At 37.3% G+C, this 24135-nt stretch overlaps 2 protein-coding genes across 17 annotated transcripts in view; one reads left to right on the top strand and one right to left on the bottom strand.

Moving 5' to 3' along the window:
* The window catches only part of MYCBP2 (MYC binding protein 2), a 286215-nt gene that overhangs the window by 13126 nt on the left and 248954 nt on the right, over nucleotides 1–24135 (top strand). For all 16 annotated transcript variants that reach the window (XM_077973872.1, XM_028837602.2, XM_015121243.3 and 13 more), the window contains exon 2: nucleotides 20233–20308. In XM_077973872.1, the coding sequence (XP_077829998.1) occupies nucleotides 20233–20308 (76 nt within the window). The remainder of the gene's footprint in view (nucleotides 1–20232; nucleotides 20309–24135) is intronic.
* On the bottom strand, nucleotides 10033–11708 carry LOC696854 (L-lactate dehydrogenase A chain). The gene has a single exon (XM_015121249.3). The coding sequence runs from the start codon at nucleotides 11608–11610 to the stop codon at nucleotides 10612–10614; it is 999 nt and encodes a 332-aa protein (XP_014976735.3). The 5' UTR covers nucleotides 11611–11708; the 3' UTR covers nucleotides 10033–10611.

Genomic DNA, 24135 nt, shown 5'->3' with positions numbered 1-24135 from the left:
ATTCTTTTTGTGTGTGTGTGGCTTGATAGCTCATTTCTTACCGCTGAATAATCCACCATCTAGATGTACCACAGTTTATTTATCTGCTCACCTACAATTTGGTGAATTTGGAGGACAATTTGGTTGCTTCCAAGTTTTGGCAATTAGGGATAAAGCTGCTATAAACATCTGTGTGCAGGTTTTTGTGTGGACATAAATTTTCTTTTTTAGAAATTGACAAGTAACATTGTATGTTTTTATAATGTACAGCATGATGTTTTGATGTACATATACATTGGGGAATGGTTAAATCTAGTGGATATGTTTTCAGCTCCTTTGGGTTAATACCAAAAAGAGTGATTGTGGGATCCTGTGCTAAGAGTACGTTTAGTTTTTGTAGGAAATCACCAAACTGTCTTACAAAGTGGCTGTTTCATTTTTCATTTCCACCAGCAATAAATGAGAGTTGCATTAAATCCTCACCAACATTTGATGTTGTCTATGTTCTGGATTTTGGCCATTCTGATAGGCATGTAGTAGAATTTCATTGTTGTTTTTTTGCATTTCTCTGATGACATATGATGTGGGACATCTTTTCATATGCTTATTTGCCATCTATGTATCTTGTTCGGTGAGGTGTCTGTTAAGGTCTTTGCCCCATTTTTAATTGAGTTGTTTCTTTTCTTATTGTTAGGGTTTTGAAAGTTCTTGGTATTCTGTGAGGGTATAACTGAGGAGATGGGGAAAAAATTTCTTGGTGTTTTGGATAACAGTCCTTTATCAGATGTGTCTTTTGCAAATATTTTCTTCCAATCTGTGCCTTGCCTTCTCATTCTCTTGGCATTGTCTTTTGCAGAACAGAGGTTTTTAATTTTAATATTCAGCTTATTAATTTTTTTAATGGATTGTACCTTGGTGTTGTATCTAAAAAGTCATCTAGGTTTCCTCCTGTGTTATTTTCTAAGAGCTTTATAGTTTGCATTTTACATATAAAGTCCGTTTTCCTTTTTTTTTTTAAGACGGAGTCTCGCTCTGTCGCCCAGGCTGGAGTGCAGTGGCCGGATCTCAGCTCACTGCAAGCTCCGCCTCCCGGGTTTATGCCATTCTCTTGCCTCAGCCTCCCGAGTAGCTGGGACTACAGGCGCCCGCCACCTCGCCCGGCTAATTTTTTGTATTTTTTTAGTAGAGACGGGGTTTCACCGTGTTAGCCAGGATGGTCTGGATCTCCTGACCTCGTGATCCACCCGTCTCGGCCTCCCAAAGTGCTGGGATTACAGGCTTGAGCCACCGCGCCCGGCCCCGTTTTCCATTTTGAGTTAATTTTTGTGAGGGTGTAAGGTTTGTTTCTAGATTCATTTCTTTGTAAGTGGTCCAAAGAACCAACTTTTGGCTTTCTTCATTTTCTCTATATTGATCTGTTTTCTATTTCATTGGCTTTTCCATCATCATTGTAATTTATTTCTTTCTACTTTCTTTAAGTTTACTTTGCTGTTTGTTCTAATTTCTTAAGGTGGAATGCTAGACCATTGATTTTAAATTTTTCTTCCAATATAAGTATTTAAAGCTATGAATTTTTATCTAGGCTGTGCTTTAGTTATATCCCACAAATTTTGATTGCTATATATTTGTCATTTAGTTCAAATTATTTTCCAATTTGTTGTTTAAAATTATTAATAAGTTTCAGATACGGTGTTTTCTTACATAATAGTATATTATTGTTTTTACTTTCTAATGTAAACCTTGTATGATTTTGATCTTTAACATTTATTGAGATTTGTTTTATTGCCCAGGATATGTTCTGTCTTGGTGATTGTATCATATATGCTTGAAAAGAATATGTTCGTTCATCTTTGGACATAAAGTTCTCTAAATGTCAGTTAAAGTTGGAAGATAAGTGTTGTTTGGATGTTTATGTTTTTATATTTAAAGTTTCTCCTCTTAGGCAACTAGTATAGAATCTTGCCCTTAAAAAAAGAAATCCACTGTCAATTTTTGCCTTTCAGTTGGAGTGTTTAGATCATTAATATTTAATATGATTAATTATTTACATATTTACCATATCAACAGTGATAGGTCTGCCACTTTATTATCTTCTGTTTCTCTTTTTTTGTTCCTTTCTTCCTCCTTTTCTGCCTTCTTTTGGATTATTTTTTAGTATTTCATTTTAGTTGATCTATTGGTCTTTTCTGCAATATCTCTCTGTATTTATTTTTTTAGCCCTACGGATTACAGTATGCATACCTAACTTTTTACAGGCTACTTAGGGTTATTATTATACAAATTCACTTAAAACACAGAAACATTGCAACCATACAGATCCTTTTATTCTCTCCTCCCCACAGACCTTTATTTTATAGTTGTCATGCATACTATACCTTGCAAACCTCACCAAACAATGTTATAGTTTTTGTTTTTGACAGTCATGTGTACTTTTTAGAGCTTAAAGGAAAAATCTAGTATTTTGTGTTTTCCTATATATTTATTGTTTCTATTGCTCTTTCTTCTTTCCTGAAGATACAGCATTTCCTTTCAGCCTAATGTTGACCTTAGCTTTTCTAGGAGATCAGTCTGCTGGGGATACATTCTCTTTGTTTTTCTTTGAGAATGTGTTTATTTTACTTTCATTCCTAAAGGATATTTTAGGTGGATATATAATTCTGAGTAGATGCTTGCTTCCTTGAGCACCTTAATGATGCCATTTAGCTGTCTTTTCACTTCTCTGATTTCTGGTGAAACATCTTTGTAATGTAAACTTTATTCCCCTCTATGTAGTGTGTAATTTTTTTTTTTTTTTTTTTTTTTGAGATGGAGTCTCGCTCTGTCACCCGGGCTGGAGTGCAGTGGCCGGATCTCAGCTCACTGCAAGCTCCGCTCCGCCTCCCGGGTTCACGCCATTCTCCTGCCTCAGCCTCCCGAGTAGCTGGGACTACAGGCGCCCGACACCTCGCCCGGCTAGCTTTTTGTATTTTTTAGTAGAGACGGGGTTTCACCGTGTTAGCCAGGATGGTCTCGATCTCCTGACCTTGTGATCCGCCCGTCTCAGCCTCCCAAAGTGCTGGGATTACAGGCTTGAGCCACCGCGCCCGGCTGTAGTGTGTAATTTTTTTCTAGCTGCTTTCAAAAATTTTGTCTTTGTTTTTGGTTTTCAACAGTTTAATTTAATGTGTGTCTAGTCATTTTCTTTGAGTTTATTCTCTTTGGAGAGTACTGCGCTTCTCAAATCGGTAAATTTTTGGCTTTCACTGAGTTTAGAATGTTTTCTACCATTGTGTCTTTCTTCTCACCTTTCAAGAGTCTAGTGGCAATTATGATAAAACTTTTGAGATTGTTTCACAGGCCTCTGACTGTTCAGTCTCCTCCTATCAATTTTTTTTCTCTGTTTTTCAGATTAGGTTATTTTTATTGATACCTATTCAGGTTCACAGACTCTTTTCTCTCATCTCCATTTTCTTATTGAGCCCAACCAGTGAACTTTTTACGTGTTGTTTATTTCACTTTTAACATTTACATTTGGTTAAATGTAAAAAAAAAAACTTCTCTTTCTCTGCCGAGAACCTCTTTCCATTCCATTCAGTTGTCCTTGTCTTTCCTCGATGTAGCATATTTATAGTGGTTACTTTCCATTCATTGTTGGATAATTACAACATGTGCATAGTCTTAGGGTTGGCATCTTTTGATTGTCTCTTCCCTTGAAGTTGTTCACATTTTCCTTTTGCATTGTGAGAATTTGGAGTTGTATCTTAGACATGGTTAATGTTATATTTTGTAAGCTCTGGGGTTTGTTATAATTCCCTGGAGGATGTTGTGTTTTTTGTTGTTTAGGGGATCCCTTTCTGTGTCCTTCTCTTTTTCAGGACTTCCTGCACATTTTCCATCATATCAGTTTCTCTTCGCAGTTCCTCTGGCCAGAAAGAGTTTTAACTTGGACTTTTCGCTTCTGGGTTGTGGCCCTGTAATGCAGTGATCTCTTCCTGGCCTTCAGGCAAAGCTGTTAGTGAAAGGAGAAAAACACCAAACTGGGAAATTTACTCTTCTGTGGATCACTTTTCCAAGTTTTGATTCCCCTCCAGAATTTACTTTTATTTGTTTTTCAGAGTCCTGAAGTACTTTTTCTGTCTTTTTAAAAAATTTGCCCAAAGTAGTTGAAAACAGTGGGGAAAATAGGCCATTTTGGGGTTTATGCCAATGTACTGGAACTGGAACTGTCTTATCTAGCTTTTAAAAAAGATTTTACTTTTTATTGATTTTTAGCAGCTTGATTGTATTGTACCTAAATATGGGTGGTGTGTGTATGTGTGTGTGTGTGTGTGTGTGTGTATGTGTGCATGCGTCTGTGTCTGTGTGTGTGTGTATCCTGCTTGGTATCCACTGAGTTTCTTAGATCTGTGTGATATTAATTTTTATTTAACTTGCAAATTTTGGTCTTTATTTCCTTAAATATTATTTCAGACTCAATTTCTTATTTCCTTCTGGGGATCCAATTTTATATATATATATATTTATATATATATGAGATACTGTTTGATATCATATGTGTCTATAATCATATATATGACATATTTATATGACCAAATAGTAAATAACTTAGACTTTATGGGCCATAGAGTCTCTGTTGCAACTATGCAGCCCTGTTCTTTAGTTTGAAAGCAACCATAGACAATATATATAAATGGATAAGCATTGCTGTGTTCCGATATTACTTTATTTACAAAGATAGACAGGAAGCTGTTTTTGGTGTGTAGACTATATTTTGCTGACCCCTGAGTAGGTGGTAATAGTTGCTGGAGCTACATTGTGAATTCAGGGATAAAAATCAAAGAAGTGCAAAACAGAAATGTTGGAAATAACTAAAATGTAGGGAGCGGGGTGTATGAGAATGAGGAGGTGGGAGATATGACTAGAAAGATATGTTAGGACCAGGTTATTATGTTCCATGTATTGCTTTATTTGAAAATAGTATGGAACAATCATAAGGTTTTTTGGTTTGTTTGTTTTTTGTTTTCTTTTTTTTTTTTTTTTGAGACAGAGTCTCACTCTGTTGCCAGGCTGGAGTGCAGTGGGGTGATCTTGGCTCACTGTAACCTCCGCCTCCTGAGTTCAGGAGATTTTTCTGCCTCAACCTCCTGCGTTGCTGGGACTACAGGCACCCGCCACCACTCCCAGCTAAGTTTTGTATTTTTAGTAGAGATGGGGTTTCACCATGTTGACCAGGATGGTCTCCGTCTTTTGACCTCGTGATTTGCCCGCCTCGACCTCCCAAAGTACTGAGATTACAGGCGTGAGCCACTGTGCCCGGCCAATCATAGGTTTTTAAGTAATATAATGGAAGAGTTAAACTTTCAGTTTTTAAAGGTAATCTCTAGTAGCATTATAGAGGATGAATGAAAAGGAGCAGATCCCCAAAGCAGGGCTACCTTTAAAGAGGCCGTTGCAGTAATTCTGACAAGTGAAAATAAATGCTGAGAAAAGAGAATGGGAATAGATGGAATAAAGTGGATTTGATGATATATTTAGCAGGTGACTAGATCTCAAGTGCAAATATAATAATGACTTTCATCTGAATAGAAAGAGAGGAAGAGCGAGTTTCTCAAGAGTCCATTCTTGGGATTCTTCTCTCTGAATTTTCTTCTTTGGTTATCTCAGGCTTATGATTTCAGATATGCATTTGATTTCCTGGTGTGTGGTTTTTAGGTAAAACCTCTTTTCTTAAGCTCTAGCCTGTATTTTGAAAAGTCTACTGCTAGGATTCTCTCAGTCCTGTTCAGATACATTATGTTCAGTATATTCAAAGTCTCCTCGTGAACGTACTGTCACTCACAAACTGCCTCTTTTCCTTTAGGCCAGTGAAACTGAAGTCTCAGGTGGGTCCTTGAAGTTGGCAATAAGAAATTATAATGAACCAACACCCACTCACTCTACCTCCTTTTTTCAGGAGGCAAGAAGAAGTCACATTTCAGTGGGAAAGTGAGGCAGGACATGGTAGTATTTAGAAATAGTGTTTAATAGTGCTTAAAGGGAAAGAAGGAAAGCAGTAGCTGAAGGAAGGAGACAAATAATTAATTTATCTTTTGGATTAGATACCTGTAGCAGATGTTCTTAGTGTCCTAGCCATATCCCTTTGGCATCCATTTGCATACTGTCTTCTGCAAACATCTATGACTATCTTCCTGAAAAGAAACACACTTGGCCTGTGTGCAGGGCAACTCACACATGCCAGAGAGTTAAATGCCTTCAGAAAAACTTTCCACCAGTGATGGATGGGGAGTTGTTAGATAAATACCTTTGTCTCACCTGCATTGGGATAACTGAGCCATGTTTTCTGCTGTCTACCAGAGTTCTCCACTGGATCAGGCCCTAGTTCCCCATCAGGGTAAATGGCTTCATAATATATCCTTTCTTGACTTCCTTCTTTTCCCTGTTTTACTCTTGTTTTCCCTACTGGTGTTTTTCCTGGGATCACCTCTCAAAATAACTACTGCACTTGAATTCTTGAATTGAGGTCTGCTTCTGGGGAAACCCAAACCAAGGTAGGCATTTAATTTGGCATGGGAATAATAATAAAAATGTGTTTAGCACTTACTAAATACCAGGCATAGTTCTAAGTGTGTCATCATCCAGTGGGAGAGGTACTGTTTTCACCCTGTTTCATGGATGAGAGAACTGAGGCACAGAGAGGTTAAAGTAACTGCCAAGATCGCAGTGCTGGTAAATGACAGAGCCTGTGTTTGAACCCAAGTCATTTGTTTCTAAATTCTGTACTCTTAACCTATCTTGACCTAGTAGACTGAAGGAAAAGGGCAGGAACAGTAAAAAAGAGAGAGAGAGAATGGGAATAATTAATAGAGTAAGGCCCTGGGGTGGAGATCATTTCAAGGTGGGTAGAAGAAAAGTAAAGGGAGTGCATCTGTAATTGTGTCTCTGTTTTATCAATTATGGTTAGATTCTCTGCTCTGAGTTGATGAGTAGGGGAAGGATTTTGAAGTAACGGGAAAGGTTCTAGATTTTCATGGTAGATGTACCTTGATAGAAAACTTAACTGGCTCTAGACCAGCAGTCTGATGATGTTCAGTAACTCCAATAGCTATTATTGTTTAGGGTTGTTATAGCTTATTGAGCAAGGTTTGTAACTAACTGGTATAGAAGTAAATATGGAACATGAGCAGATAGCTCACATTAGAAGTGGTATATGTAGTAAAGACTTAAGGGACAGGAAAAGGAAGAAAAAGGAGCCAGTAAAGAAGACTGAGAAGGAACCATCATCAGAGATAGAAGGAACACTAAATAGGGGTTCTAGAAGCTGGTTGGTTGGACAGGGGGCAGGGATGTAAAGAAGTAGGCACTGTTTGGTAGTTATCATATGTGGGAGAATGTGAAGGATAAAGACTGAAGATGGGCAGTTGAATTGGCAACTAGAAAGTTTGCATATTGAGACGTCTCACAGACTTGCATGAGTTTGATAGTAAGGTGTTAAAAAGTTCAACACAGTGAAGCTTTTTTTTTTTTTTTTTTTTTGAGACAGGGTCTCACTTTGTCATCCAGGCTGGAGTGCAGTGGCATGACTGTAGCTCAGTGCAACTCTAACTCCTGAACCGAAGTGATCTTCCCATCTCAGTCATCTGAGTAACTGAGACTACAGGCACATGCTACCATGTCTGGCTATTTTTTTTTTTTTTTTTTTTTAACAGAGATGGGGTCTTGCTATGTTGCCCAGGCCAAGACTATTTTTTTCTTCAAGAAATTTAGTGATGAAGAGGGATAGAGGATTATTTAAACTTTTTATCCCTTTTGAATGGGAGAATGATAGTAGGCCTGTAAGGTTAGAAACCACAGAAAAGAGCATGAACGGTAAACAAAGAGAGGGATGTGTGGTTGAGCAAAATCTCAAGGATGGTGAATGAAATGGGATCTGGTGTATGAGAGTGAGTGCATACTTGGATAGAGTAAGGGCTGTCTCTTTTGGGATGGGGAAGGAGGAAGTTTCAGATTTGAAAAGGTCTCAGGGACATATTTTTAGCCTTTTTATCTTTCTGTGAAGAATTCCAGGTTTTTTTTTCTGATCTCTTTTCTAGATCTTAAATTTTCTATTCAGCTGTGTCCTGTACACTTAAACCCACCTATGGAGTCTGTAATGTCAGTTATTTTTCATGTCTAGTTTGATTTTTTTTCAAATGTGCTCAGTTGTTCCCCATCCCTTGCAGATATTTTAGCGGTAGTCTTTTATTTCTTTAAATTTGATAAACATATTCTTGTTACAGTCTTTCAGAAAATCCCACCATCTGAAGTCTATTTGGGTATCTCTCTGTGGCCTTGTTCTGCTGTTCTCACTCAGGGTGCCTTGTATCTCTGTGTGCCTAGTTATTTGCTTGCTCTCATTCCTTTTGTAGTTCTCTGAGGCCTGGGATGAATAGATTGTCATTCATGCTATCATTAGAAAGTATTACAGTTTTACAATTGCTTCAAGGCTTGAGTTTCCCTGGCCTACCTAGGCTATGTTTACTTAGAGTACAAATATGCATGAGGCTGAGTCTATAGCCACAACTTTTCAGAGACTTCTCCCCTCACTCATGCTCCCCTCCACGTTCCCCTACCCTCTTTTTTCTTCTGCTGCTCTGCCCGTTGCCAAGGTAGCTTGCTTTATAGTCCTCCTCCCACGTGAAGATTTCTGAATAAGATCAAGAGACTGAAGCTATGTATAAGACATCTATTTGCATCTTTCCCCTAAATCAAGTTGAACTGTTAAAAATCTCTTTCTTATTACTAATTAGCAGGCTAGGTTAAGTAAATAAAAGTTTTCTACTTAGTAGTGAGACAGCTATTCCTCCCTAATTTATTCATTGATGCTTGAACATAATGGGAGTATCATTACATTAATTACACAGAATGAGTCTGGCTTCTGTGCAAAAGTTTCAGTTTACATAAGGTGCTTCATAGATCGATTTTTAAAAGTTAGTCTTGTATCCAGTGACCTTGGTAATTCACTTGTTAATTCTTTATTTGTGGATTATTTTGTATTTTCTATAAATACAATTATCTGCAAATAAAAAAATGCTTTACTTTTAATTTTTAATTATTACGACTTTTAGTTCATTTGCATCACTTACTGACCTTCAATATTGTGTTAACAGAAGTGGTGATAGTACAAATCCTTGCATTTCCCCCCCATGCTTAAGTGGAAATATTTAATTTTTCAACATTCAGTATAATTGAATACACTGTTAAAAGTAGGTTTTTTGTAGGTAATCTTTATTAGATTAAGTAAAATCTGTTCCTGGTTCATCGAGGAGTTTCATCACTAGTGGTTGTTGAGTTTTAAAAATACTTTTCCTGTTTCTGTTGAAGTAATCATATGTTTTGTTTCTTTTGTTCTCTTATTATATTGAATTATGTTGATTATGTATGTATTCTTTCCATATGTTGTTAGACAAAATTATTTGTAGGTAAATGACTCTCTTTTTTAAAAATAAAAGGGGTAATTCACATACCATAAATTCACCCTTTTAAAGTGTACAACCTACTGCTTTCCAGTATATTCTCAAAGTCATAGAACTAAACATTTTTGTCACTCCATAAATCCCAAAGCTATTAGCAGGCAGTTTCTATTCTCCTTTCTATCAGTTTCTGGCAACTACTACTTCCTGTTTTTATGAATTTGCCTGACTAGACATTACATATAAATGGAATTATACAATTTATGACCTTTTGTTGCTGTTGTTTCTTTCACTTAGCATAATGTTTTCAAGGTTCATCCACGTTGTAGCATGAGTCAGTACTTCAGTTCATTTTTTTTATGGGTAAACAACATTCTCTTATATGGAAGTTCTACACTTTATACATTCATTAGTTGGTGAGCATTTGGGTCGTTTCTACTTTTTGGCTGTGCAGTATTTTTGCTTCTATATTCATAGGAGATACTGGTCTGAAACTTGTATTTTGAAATGTTCTCTTCAAATTTTGATATCAGAGTTATGCTTGTCTTATGAGTTGGGAAATGTTTCTTTTTATATTGTCTGAAAGAGTCTAAGGTTGATAATGTTTGAAAGAACTACTAGTGAATTTTTTTTTTTTTTTCACTGTTCAAGGTTTATTGGGGTTTTTAGTTGGTATAACACTTGGATAGTTGGTTGTATTGTTTATATGTAGATCTTTTTATGTTATATGGTAATGTACACTACTGATATATATAGTTCACAAAATAAGCTCCTTTGGAACAATTATGCACAAGACATACGATACTGGATTTATACACTGGATCCCAGGATGTGACTGACTGGGAAAAAATGTTGGACTAGGCATGTTCAGTGAAGGAGCCAGGAAATTATATAACACACAGTAAACATCCACCTGGCTCAAGGGGCAAATGCAGCATGTACAGAATTGGCAGTGGTGCGTCAGAACTATTTCACACTAACCAGTTTAGGGGACTACACAAGATTAATACCATCTAGCATCAGGATATAGCTGTGGATTTCACAAACCATTCCTATTTCTAACTTCAGGAGTTAATGCTTTTCCCAGTCCATCTTAAAATATTACTGTTTTAATCACAGATCAGATAAAAAGGACAACATGCACAACCTCCAACTAGAATCCTGTTGTAGCCTAGACAGTGAAATGCTATGACATCAGAAGACTTTAAAATTGCAGCTCTTTTTGGATCCCCCAAAGTGTATCTGCACTCTTCTTCAAACGGGCCTCTTCCTCAGGAGTCAGAGTCACCTTCACAAGGTCTGAGATTCCATTCTGTCCCAAAATGCAAGGAACACTGAGGAAGACATCATCCTTTATTCCATAGAGACCCTTAATCATGGTGGAAACTGGGTGCACTCGCCTAAGATTCTTCATTATACTCTCTGCCAAATCTGCTACAGAGAGTCCAATGGCCCAGGATGTGTAGCCTTTGAGTTTGATCACCTCATAAGCACTCTCAACCACCTGCTTGTGAACCTCTTTCCATTGTTCCTTATCTTTATCAGTCCCTAAATCTGGGTGCAGAGTCTTCAGGGAGACACCAGCAACATTCATTCCACTCCATACAGGCACACTGGAATCTCCATGTTCCCCAAGGACCCACCCATGACAGCTTAATGGGTGAACTCCCAGTCTTTCCCCCATCAGGTAACGGAATCTGGCTGAATCCACATTGCAACCACTTCCAATAACACGGTTTTTGGGAAAACCACTTATCTTCCAAGCCACGTAGGTCAAGCTATCCACTGGATTTGAAACAATAAGCAACTTGCAGTTCGGGCTGTATTTTACAACATTAGGAACGATGAATTTAAAGATGTTCACGTTACGCTGGACCAAATTAAGACGGCTTTCTCCCTCTTGTTGACGTGCCCCAGCCGTGATAATGACCAGCTTGGAGTTTGCAGTTACACTATAGTCTTTCCCAGAGACAATCTTTGGTGTTCTAAGGAAAAGGCTGCCATGTTGGAGATCCATCATCTCTCCCTTCAATTTGTCTTCGATGACATCAACAAGAGCAAGTTCATCTGCCAAGTCCTTCATTAAGATACTGATGGCACAGGCCATGCCAACAGCACCAACCCCAACAACTGTAATCTTATTCTGGGGAGTCTGTTCTTCCTTTAGAAGATTATGAATCAGCTGATCCTTCAGAGTTGCCATATTGGACTTGGAACCAAAAGGAATCGGGAATGCACGTCAGGCGGTCGTCCGGGACACGCGGCAATGAGATCCCGAATCGGCGGCAGCGGCTGCAGCACTACTAGTGAATTTTTAAAGTATTTGGAAGAATTCACCAACAAAGCCATCCAAGTCTAGCGTTTTCTTTCTGGATAGGTTTTGATTAGGGATCCAGTTTTTTTTTTTTTCCCAGTATATAGAAGGCTATTCAGACATTACATTTTTTCCCTTGTTTAATGTTGAGAAGTTATATTTTTTCGAGGAATTTATCCATTTTATTTGTCAAATTTATAGGCAGCATCTGTAGTGATGCCTCCTTTCTTATTTCTCATATTGATAATTTGTGCTTTTACTTTTTTCCTGACCATTTTTGCTCTAGGTTTATATTCATTTTATTTAAAAATATTTGTTATATATTTAATTCACAAATAATTGTGCATATACATGGGGTACAATATATTTTGATACATGTTTACAATGTGTAATGATCAAATCAGGATAATTAGCATATTTATCACCTCACACATTTATCATTTTGTCATTTCTTTGTCATGAGACCATTCAGAATCCTGTCTTCTAGCTGTTTGAAGTTGTATGATACATTGTTGTTTATGATAGTCACCCTGTGATGCTATATAACACTCAAACTTACTCCTACTTTCTAGGTCTGATTTTGCATCTATTAGCCAACCTCTGGCTACTCTTCAAAAACTCTTCTGCTCTCTACTTTTATGAGATCAACTATTTTAGCTTCCACATATGAGTAAAAACATGCCATATTCATCTTTCTTTGTCTGGCTTCTTTAACTTAAGATAATGTCCTCCAAGCTCATCCACATTGCTGCAAATGACAGAATTTTACTCTTTTTTTAATCACTAAATAGTATTTCATTGTGTATATATATCACATTTTCTTTATCCATTCATCTGCTTGTGGAAACATAGGTCGATTCCACATCTTGGCTATTGTGAATAGTGTAGCAGGGAAAATGGGAATTCTGATATCTTTTCAACATACAGATTTTTTTCCTTTGTATATATACCCAGTAGTGGAATTGCTGGATCATATGGTAGTTCTGTTTTTAGTTTTTTCAGGAGCCTCCATTTTGTTTTCCACAATGGTTGTACTAATTTACATTCCCATCAACAGTGTATGAGTTCTACTTTCTCCACATCTTCAACAACATTTATTTTTTGTCTTTTTGTTACGTATACTAATCTTTTTAGAGAACCAATTTTTGGCTCTTGATAATCTCTATTGAATGTCTGCTTTCCATTTCATTGGTGTCTACTCTTATTTTTATTTCCTTTCTACTACATATTTTGCATTTAATTTGTGGTTTTCTTTTTAGTTTCTTGAGTTGTGAGTCTAGATAATTTACTTTCAGTGTTTTTTTTCAATATATGCATTTATGTGTATGCAAAAAGCTATGCATTTTGTGGAAGTACTGCTTTAGCATTCTACCAATTTTGTTATGCCATATTGCATTTTCATTTTATGGAAAACACTTTCTGATTTCCATTGTGACTAGTTCTTTGACCCATAGTTTATTTATGAGTCTTGTTTTTTTGATTGCCAAGCATTTGGGAATTTCTTCGTGTTTTTCTTTTTTTTTTTTAATTTCTGGTTTAATTTTTCCATGACCAGAGAATTACCTTATGATTCAGTCCTTGGAAATTAGTTTAGACTTGGTCTGTGGTCCAGCATATTATCTGTTTTGGTAAATGTTCTATATGCACTTGAAAAGAATATGCATTCTACTGTTGTTGGATATGTTTCTGTATATATGCCAATTAAGTCAGGTTGATTAATCATGGTTTGTTTGTTGGTTTGTTTTGAGACGGAGTCTTGCTCTGTCGCCCAGGCTGGAGGACAGTGGTGTGATCTTGGTGCACTGCAACTGCCACCTCCCAGGTTCAAGCGATTCTCCTGCCTCAGCCTCCTGAGTAGCTGGGACTACAGGTGCCTGCCACCACGCCTGGCTAATTTTTGTATTTTTAGTAGAGATAGGATTTCACCATGTTGGTCAGGCTGATCTTGAACACCTGACCTTGTGATCCACCTGCCTTGGCCTCCCAAAGTGCTGTGATTACAGGCGTGAGCCACCGCACCCAGCCGATTAATCATGTTTTCAAATTTTTCTATGTCAGTGCTGTTTTGGTCTCTACTTGTTCTGTCAGTTACAGAGAGGTATGTTAAAATCTACTCTTTCAATTGTGGATTTGTATTTTCTCATTTTACTTCTGTCAATTTTGCTTTATATATTTTGAAGCTGTGTTACTGGATGCATTCAAATTTAGGATTGTTATGATTTCCTAATGATTTGACCCTTTTGCCATTTAGAAATGCTCTTCTCATTTCTTATAATACTGTTGCCTTAAAAATTACTTTGTCAAATATTAAAATAGCCACACCAACTTTTTTTGGGACACTGGTGGGTGTGCTTGTGATACATCTTTTTCTATCCTTTTAGCATGTATCCTTTAGTTTAAAATTATGATATTACAGTTATTAAAGGAAGACTTTCCTTCAGTATTTCTTGTAATATTGGTCTCTTGACAGTGAATTATGCCAGCTTTCATGGATCTAAAAACATCTTTATTTTTGTCTTCATTCTTAAAGGATACTTTTAGAATCCTTTATGTGAATTATGTCAGCTTTCATGGATTTAAAAACATCTTTATTTTTGTCTTCATTCTTAAAAGATACATTCTTCAAGGTTATGTGATTCCAGATTGCTTCCCCCAACCTCTAACCCCCATCCCTCCAGTCCACCACCTCCCCTCCCCACCCCCCAGCACTTTTCAACACCAAGAATGGAAACTATCAATTTTATTGTTCCTTTAAGTGTATCTCTTCTCCGGCTGCTGTGAAGGTTTTCTCTTTATGCTTTGCTTTTAGCACTATGACCATGTTGTGCCTAGGTATGCTTTTCTTTGCATTTTCCTGCTTCAAGTTCCCTGAGTTTCTTGAATCTCTCAGTTGATTTCTTTCTTCACTTTTGGGAAATTGTCAGTAATTATCTTGTCATGTATTGCTTTCGTTCCATTCTTTTTTCTCTCTTTCTGGGATTCCAATTATATGAATATGAGACCATTTGACTGTGTCCCACATGTCTCATTCTCTGTTTTGTTTATCCCATTTTTTTTGTGATTGAATTTATTTATTTATTTTTGGCCTGTTTGCAAGTCTGTGAAACCTGTTTTCCTATAATTTACTCTGCTCTTAAAATCATGAGAGACATTCTTAATTTCAGATGTTCGTTTTTCAGTTTCAGAATGTCCGCTTGGTTCTTTTTTTAATAAATTATGTTGAAAATTGCCAATTCCATTATTTTACACACTTTGTTAATCTCTGCTTCTCAAGTACTTGCCTCCTAATGTTAATATCTGGGTTTTCTGTGAGTCTGATTTTCTGGTTTTCTCTTGATTATGTGTCTGCCACGTATTTTGCTTCTTTTGATGTCTCTTAATGTGTTTACTTAGTGTCCCCAAACTAGAGTAACGCTGTGTATGAATGAACAGGATTTTCTTTCAGATGATGTGTTTTCTCCCAGAGAGGTTTGCTCTTTGCTGTGTCAGACAGATAGAATGAGGAGTTTGATTATCTCAATCCACTGAGGGATTACAGAGACCGCTCCCTCCGTCTACTAGGAATCTGTCTTCTTACAGAAGTTTTCTCTTCCCTTTTTACTCAGCCTCTCTCTCTCTTTTTTTTTTTTTTTGAGATGGAATCTTGCTCTGTAGCCCCGGCTGGAGTGCAGTGGTACAATCTCGGCTCTTGGCTCACCACAACCTCTGCCTTCCAGGTTCAAGCGATTCTCCTGCCTCAGCCTCCTGAGTTGCTGGGATTACAGGCGTGCACCACCACAACCAGCTAATTTTTTTGCATTTTTAGTAGAGACGGGGTTTCACCATGTTGGCCAGGCTGGTCTTGAACTCCTGACCTCAAGTAATCTGCCTGCCTCAGCCTCCCAAAGTGTTGGGATTACAGGCGTGAGCCACCACGCCCAGCCTTGACCTAGCCTCTCTATCATCCTTCAGTGTTCCATTTCTGAGGAGATATACCACTGGGAAAGCTGTTTATGTATCTGGAGCTTTTCTAGATTCTAGTCTGTCATTTCACCCCACGTGGACATCTAAAGCACTACTAGTCTCCTGTTTCCTTTATTAGAGTTCCTCTGCGTAAGCCAAACTCAGTCCTTACTCATGCCCAAACTCTGCAATTACCCACATGGAAGAACAAGCCAGTGGTCTCAGCTGTCTTGGAAGTGCTCTTCCACCTCTGGATTGTTCGTTCTTTTAGTCCTCATTGCTTCCACAGCTTTCTTGTGTTGGTTAGTCTAGCCTTTGAAGCAGGCGCATTGGCCTGCCTCCTATCTAATCACTTACTTTAGGGAAGTGGAAGTCCAAAGTTTATCTTTATAAAAAGAAAAGGCAGATAATTTTAGGCGTGCTTATTTTTATAAGCGTGGTGATGTTTTGAATAGTTTTATCTGTGCTGCATACTCATAGCTATAAAGCATTTTTTTCCTTTCTGATATGGGTGTGTTTATCAAAATACGCCCCAGATCTGGGGTGAGCAAACAATGACCCACAGACCAATGAGGCCCAATTCTTGTTTTTATGTAGCCTGTGAGCTAAAAATGGTTTTTACATTTTTAAAAGGTTGAAATGAAAATAAAAAAGGAAGAGAATGTTTTGTGAGCATTTTGTGAAATTCGGAAGTTTTATTGTAATATATGCACACTGCTGTCTTTATGTGCTGCCAATGGCTGCTTTCATGCTGTAACCATTGAGTAGTTGCAGCAGAGATCTTGTGACTCACAAAGTGTAAAATATTTGCTATCTGGCCCTTTGCAGAAAATAATTTCCCTATTCCTGCTTTAGATCACAGCCTCAGAAATTTTTTATTTCTTATTATGAAGGGAAATTAAGCAAAAGATTGAAACCATTTTATTTCAGAAGTTCTGTAAATTTGGATTTATTAAAATCTTAGCATTTTACCGGATGTAGAAGGAACCTCAGTCTCCTTCATCGCTTTATTTTGCAAATGAAGAAGCAGATTTGAGTGAAAGAGGTTTTAAAATTATGACTCTATTTTTGGTATAAAGTATACTCAGTAATAAGCTGATAGAGAAACTGTTGATCTATATCACTGAACAATTTGCAAAATTCGTTTGTTCTTATATTGCAGAAGTATATGGTTTCTCTTAAACAGCGTAGCTCTTAAGAAAATCTTTTTGGAATTTTTAAAGTAAATATTTTAAAATAAATATTTAAGGCATGTTAATAGCCTTTCCCTTTTATTGTCAACCACAATTCTTTCAAATCTCATGGATATGAAGTTATTTTTGTGAGAAGACTAAAAGTCTTACAGGACCAATTCCAGACATTCTTCATTAAGCTTCGATTGATTTAGAATATCAAGCCCTAAATCATCAGAAATTTCAAGGTAAATTTTAAATGTGTAAGACTGGTTTTTAGAGTTTCTCTTTTATATTTCTATCCTCAGATATTGTGAAAGGTTTAAGCTTAGTTCTCAAATATAGAGATATAATGGTGTGTTATATTACTAGCAAATGGCATTTTAAAATTTTCCAATGTTGAATACAAATTTCATTTGTATAATTTTCAACTTATTACTGGCTCTTTTAGAAAACCTCTACCTCTACCTCTACCTCTACAAAACAAATCAGCAGCAACAAAAAAAAAACACAGTAAAAGTAATTTATAATTAATTTGGGAATAGCTAATTCTTGGATGGTCTGTACTTAAGAATTGATGGGTTCAGATTCATTAGAATTGTTACAACCAATTAAATGCCATCATGCATAGAAAGAAGTATTTTAGAAATGTACGTAAAGTCATTTGAACTTTAAAGAAGTTCCATTAGATAAAACAGACACAAAAATTGGTCTCTAATTGAGAAAATTTAAGTCAGTTATAACTAGTCTTTAGGAAATCTATCTGAATTTGGATTTATATATTCTACTTCTCTGAAAATTGGTTTGGGATAAATTTTGATGCTTTTATAAGTTATATAGAAGGGGCTAACCTCTTAGTAGTTATGTATTCCTGTTGCTCAAATACCTGATTTCACTCAGGTAATCTTTAATATAAAGGAAAGTTGGTTTCCTAAATAGTATGAAGAATACTTATTGTGTTTTATTTGTTTATTTGTTCATCTGATATTTATTGGCCATCCATGATGTTTCACATTGATGCAGGTGCTGAAAGTACACAGTTGAAATAGACATTCGTCATGCCCTCATAATGCTAGTAGTTTAGTAGATTCTATAAGCAGGTATATGCATTTATGTTTAGCATTTGGCACTGTTAATCTTTCTCTTTCTCTTTACTTTTATGGCATACTATCTTGTGAAAATCTCATCCACATACATAGTTTCCATGACCTCCTTTGTACTGAAGTCTGTGCAAAATAATCCCATGGATAGCTCCTTAGTGGGCCTTTCTGGCTAGATATGCTTTAAATGCACTCATGTATCCATACCATAGATGTAGATACCTTAGAGTAGTGAACAAGAAAGACAGAGCCTCTGCACTGTTGGAGCTTATAGCTTGGCGAGGAAGCAATACATTAAACAGTTCCATACATAATTACAGTTATTGACTATACAATGAAACGTAAGTATACGATGAACTGAGAGTGTATATTAGGGAAACTCATCCAGTGTGGGGAGTTAGACTTAAGTGACACTTATGCTGAGACCTCGAAGATAAGTAGTGGTTAGCAGGAGAAGATGTGGTAGAGAATTTCAGGAAGAGGGAAAACCTTTGTGAAAGTTGTGATGAAGCTTAACAGGTTCAGACAACTGAAAGAATATCCTTCTTGCTGGAGTATGATGAACCAGGTGGAAAAGAATGCAAAATGAGGCAGGATAGATGGGTGGAGGTCAGTTATTGGAAGAGGATTTTTTAAACGATGTTGGTGCTTTTGGACTTTATCTTAAGAGAATTGAGAAGATACTGATTTTTAAGCTGGGGAATTATCCACTCAGGTTTGTGTCTTTAAAAGTTCAGTTAGGTTCCTATGTGAAGAATGGATTGAAGGGTATGGATGTGCAGAAATGAGTTAAGCTTTTGCAGTGGTCCAGGTAAGAGGTGGTGGTAACCTAGCTTATTAGCATTGCAGCAGTAAAGATGGTGTGGACAGATTCAAGAACTGTTCATGAGATATAATTGACCAGATTTTGTGATTATTTTGATTTCAAGAGTGAAACTGAAGGAAATGTCAAGGATAACGTTTTCATCTGCCTGTTACTCTTATCTATTTGTTGACATTTTGGTATTTTGAAGTTAAACATCTTTTTTTTTTTTTTTTTTTTGAGACGGAGTCTCGCGCTGTGTCACCCAGGCTGGAGTGCAGTGGCGCGATCTCGGCTCACTGCAAGCTCCGCCTCCCAGGTTCACGCCATTCTCCTGCCTCAGCCTCCGAGTAGCTGGGACTACAGGCGCCCGCCACCACGCCTGGCTAGTTTTTTGTATTTTTAGTAGAGACGGGGTTTCACCATGTTAGCCAGGATGGTCTCGATCTCCTGACCTCGTGATCCACCCGCCTCGGCCTCCCAAAGTGCTGGGATTACAGGCTTGAGCCACCGCGCCCGGCCGAAGTTAAACATCTTCAAAATCAAACCCATTACTTTTTTTCCAGCAGACTAACTCTTCCTTCTGACTTCTCAATTTTTATGAATGACATTGTCTACCTCCAGGTGACCTAGGCTTAAAACTTTTCTATTTTGTCACTGCTCTCACTAAATTAGTTACCAAATCTTAAGGACTTGACCTCTTCAGCATCTGGAACAACCTCCTCTCCTTTGCTCTCCCCTGATTCCCTCTTTGATCACCAAAGTGTGCTTTCCATTCAAGTCTCTGAGCTCCTTGAGGACAAGAACTGTCTTTTTCATTTTGTGTCTTTACTACCTAGTATCTCAGCATGGTGAACATAAAACATATTAAGTGAAATGAAAATAAAATGTTTTCCTTGCTTCTTGTTTCTTGCACCATAATTCTTATTCTTTATCACATTTTTTTTTTTCTGTTTCTCAAAGTTATTCAGGGGCTTCCTTATGCTTAAAGAATAATTTGGTCTTAGGGCCATGAGATAATGAATGTATCCAGATTGGTTGCTGGATACATAAAGTATATGAGTTGGGAATTTTGCTATAGTAGTTTAGTAAAAAGTGGCTTTTAAGTCCCTTTGCACTATAGCCCTCACTACCAAAAAGAGCAGATTTTTTTCTTGGAAACATTACTGATATTTGTAAACATCCCCACTATGGATAAAGTGTAAAATACTTCATTTAATGCCTTTTTAATGTTTTAAGTTTATATATGTTTTTGCAGAATTCAAATTTTTATTATCATTTAATGTATATTGCTTAGCTGCCCCATGTTATCTTCTCAATAGCTACTTTATATGTTAGTGTCTTATATGTGTATGTAAAGTATATTGTTTCACATAAAGAAAGTTTGCAAGAAAAAGATCCAAATGTCTCTTTTGGAAATACGCATTTTTGATAGCTTTGTATGTCCTAATATGAACATTCATATGTTTTTTTCCATTTTTCTTTTAATTTTTAGGAATAAGAAAATATTAAATAAGAAGAAATTGAAAAGAAAACAGAAGAGCAAATCAAAAGTGAAGACAAGAAGCAAGGTAAAGCTGTTGGTAATTTATAAGGAATAGGACTGTTTCATATGGTGATTTGAATAAAAATGCCAAGATTTAAAAATATAAGTATAATTAGCAAACCATTTTGTTTGTATGTGCTGAAGTAATTTTGTAAAAGCCCTTTATGATTTGGTTCCTCTTTTAGTTTCATCTTTCTTTTGGGTGTTTCTTTTCTTTCTTGCTTTTTTTTTTTTTTTTTTTTTTTTTTTTTTTTTTTAAACAAGGTCTTTTCTGTCACCCAGACTGGAGTGCAGTAGTTTCCTGGGCTCAAGTGATCCTTCCGTCTCAGCCTCCTGAGTAGCTGGGACTACAAGTAAATGTCACCACACCCAGCTAATTGTTAAATTTTTTGTAGAGACAGGGTCTCACTGTATTGGCCAGTCTCGAACTCATGGGCTCAAGCAATTCTCTCACCTCAGCCTCCCGAAGTACTGGGATTGCTGGCGTGAGCCACTGTGCCCAGCCTATTTTTGGGGGGTTTCTTGACCAGTAGCCTGGAAGTTAATATCTGAATGTTGAAAATTATTTATTATTTATTCTTAATATCTCTGATCAGTCCTTTGGGGGAACATATCCACTTCTGTTCTCTTTTTTCAATCTGACTACAGGTACTAGAAACTTAAGTAAAATTAGCTTGTAAACCAGGACTTGGGTTTGGGTTTGTCATATGCCTTTCTTGACAGAAATTAGGGAAACTTGGTGTGTCCATATTGTTCTGAGCCTCTTTTGACTGTTGGTAGCTGTACAAAAGAAAAGGCAGTATGGAATATTTGAATTAGGTGAGAGCTTAGAAACCAAGAATCTATTTTCACATAATGCAGAGATCTCTATAAAATCCATCTTTTTTATACTAAACGTTTTCAGTGACCAGAGCTCTTTATATAATAGTCTCTTTTCTATTGAACATCTAGACAGAAGGAAGAGGAGAGTCATAACTGTGATTCCTGAACAGCTTCACTTTGAGTTAAAGAAACAATAGATTTGCTGGGCCTGTATATCAACTGTAGAGGCAATTGTTTCCTACACTTTTAAAGTTAGTGTTCTTGCTATTGTAACTGAGAGAAATCTACTTCAAAGTAGCAAACCCAAAATAAAATGAAAGGTTGGGGGATGGCATTTATTTGGTGGCTCTATCTTGAGACACAGCTGGATCCAGGGATGAAATAATATCATCAGCCAGCCACAGTGTCTCATGCCTGTAATCCCAGCACTTTGGGAGGCCGAGGCTGGCAGATTATGAGGTCAAGAGGTTGAGACCATCCTGGCCAACATGGTGAAACCCTGTCTCTACGAAAAATACAAAAATTTGCTGGGCGTGGTGGCATGTGCCTGTAGTCCCATCTACCCAGGAGGCTGAGGCAGGAGAATCGCTTGAAACTGGGTGGCGGAGGTTGCAGTGAGCTGAGATCGCACCACTGCACTCCAGCCTGGTGACAGAGTAAGACTCCGTCTCAAAATAAATAAATAAAATCATCAAACCCGTATTTTCAGCTCTTAACTTCTGCCTTCCTCTGTGTGTGGACTTATTACCTGTGACTGAGGACTGAGGCTGCCAGCAGCTCCAACTCCATTTGCTCTGAGCAAGAGGCAATCTGTTCTACTAGTCATAGCAGAAAGTCTTGGGTAGGATTTTCGGTTTACCTGCATCATTTGCTTTGACCACGGAGACATGGGATGCTTTGGTTAGACTGAGTTGTATTTTTAACCCGGAGATGGGCAGTGGGTGAGCACCCTGGTGTATAGGCCACATGGAATGAGGGAGGAATAGTTACCCTAAGGAAAGTGTTGCTGGGCGGGCAGAAAAATAATGTCTGTTCACTGTATCCCTTCTCATTACTTCTGCTTCTGGGATAGAGGAGGGAAGTGGAATGCATTCTCAATGTACAGAAAACCTCTAACAAATACAGTCATTCAGATTTCCAACCTCTGTCCCTTTCCAACTTTTTGGTGCTATGTGCAAATCAGAGTATGGGAATTTTGAGTATCTTTGAAGTTTTTCTAAGGTTTCATTTGGTGATTTCCTGAAGTGGTGGCATATGATATCCAGGAAGAGATGAGGAGAAGTCAAGGTCTTTTGTCCCTTTCAATTTGGCCTCCAACTAGCTTTGTGCCCTTAGCAATTCAGTTTTTTTCCTCTTGCCCTCAGTATTTATATATCTTCTTTTTAAGAGTAGTTTGAGATAGCAGTGATATAAGTAAGTTCATTAATTTGTTCCTCAAACATTAATTGCGTGCTGAGTATGTGCAGGCATTATACTGGATGTTTGGGATACAAAGATGAGTAAGAGGCATTTTTTGCTCATGGAAAGAATATAAAGTAGTAAAATGGTGTTGTTAGTCTCCTTGACCTGTATTACTTTTTCCAGATTATTTTTCATCTACTTTGTTTTTGAAAGTTATTTTCAAAATGCCATTTAGCTGGCATTTTATCTACTTTATATCTACTTTATGTATTACATATACATAGATGTTACATCTACTTTATATCCTTTATGGCTATCAACCCCTCTATTTCTCCTCATCTCATCCATCAGTCATCTCCTTTATTTAATTTCCATCTTACCCAGATTAGATACCACAGTCTTTCTTTTTAGAAAAACTCTTACTTAATCTGCAACAAATTACACAAACTTGGTGGTTTAAAATAACACTAGTTATCTTACAGTTCTGGAAATCTGAAGTCCAAAATGGATCTCACTGAGCTAAAATCAAGGTGTCAGCAAGGCCGTATTCCTTCTGGAGGCTCTAGGAGGGAATCTGTTTTTTTGCCTTTCCAGTTTCTATAATAGAGGCTGCTCAAATGTCTTGGGTTGTGGCCCTATTCCATCTTCAAAGCCAGTGGTGGTTGGTTGAGTTTTCTCATGCGGCATCACTGATAGTTTTCTGTTGTTTTATCTCTTCCTCTCACTGTCCAGCCTTCCTCTTTCACTTGTAAGGACCCTTGTGATTACATTGGCCCATCCAGATAATCTGTGCATTTCAAAATCCTTAGTTTAATCACATATACAGCGTCCCTTTTGCCATGTAAGGTAACATTCACTTAGGTTTTGGGGAATTAGGGTGTAGATGTTTTTGGAGGCTATTATTTACCTACCATATCTCACTTGTATGTTTTTGCATTAATCTGACAAAACTCAATCTTGTATGAATCCAGTTATTTTGTCCCTCTCTTAAGGTGAGTTTCATGTGCTGCCAAAGAGAGTTATACAAGAGTTAATTGATGACAATACACATTCATGATCATCAATCTCAAGTATACCATAGCCAGACTATCTTACTATTTTTTCTGGTCAAATAGTTCTCTTTTCTTCTGTGATTATTTCAGACCTTTGCCATGCTCCTCAAACCTCTGATAAATTCTACCCTCCAGCATATGACTTCACTTTCTTACAGGAGAAATCAAATTCATTAGTCAGAAAACTTCCTCAACTTCCTGATCCCAAATGTGTCTGTCTTAGATCAGGCTTCTCAGTAGCTGAGCCTGACATAGAGATTTGAAGTTTGCAGTTCTGTGAGTTTTGGAAGTTAACATTTATGCATAGAAGCACTACTGCAGTCAAAGTTCAGAACACTTCCATCATCTCCAGGGATTTTCTTTTTATTTTTCGAGATGGAGTCTCACTCTGTTTTCCAGGCTGGAGTGCAGTGGTGTGTGATCTTAGCTCACTGCAGCTTCTACCTCCTGGGTTCAAGCAATTTCCCCACCTCAGCCTCCTGAGTAGCTGGGATTATAGGCACCAGCCACCATGTCCAGCTAATTTTTGTATTTTTAGTAGAGACAAGATTTCACCATGTTGGCCAGGCTGGTCTCA

This window comes from Macaca mulatta, chromosome 17 (assembly GCF_049350105.2).
Source record: "Macaca mulatta isolate MMU2019108-1 chromosome 17, T2T-MMU8v2.0, whole genome shotgun sequence".
In the NCBI taxonomy this organism is placed as follows: Eukaryota; Metazoa; Chordata; class Mammalia; order Primates; family Cercopithecidae; genus Macaca; species Macaca mulatta.
This window is presented reverse-complemented; position numbering and strand designations above follow the sequence as displayed.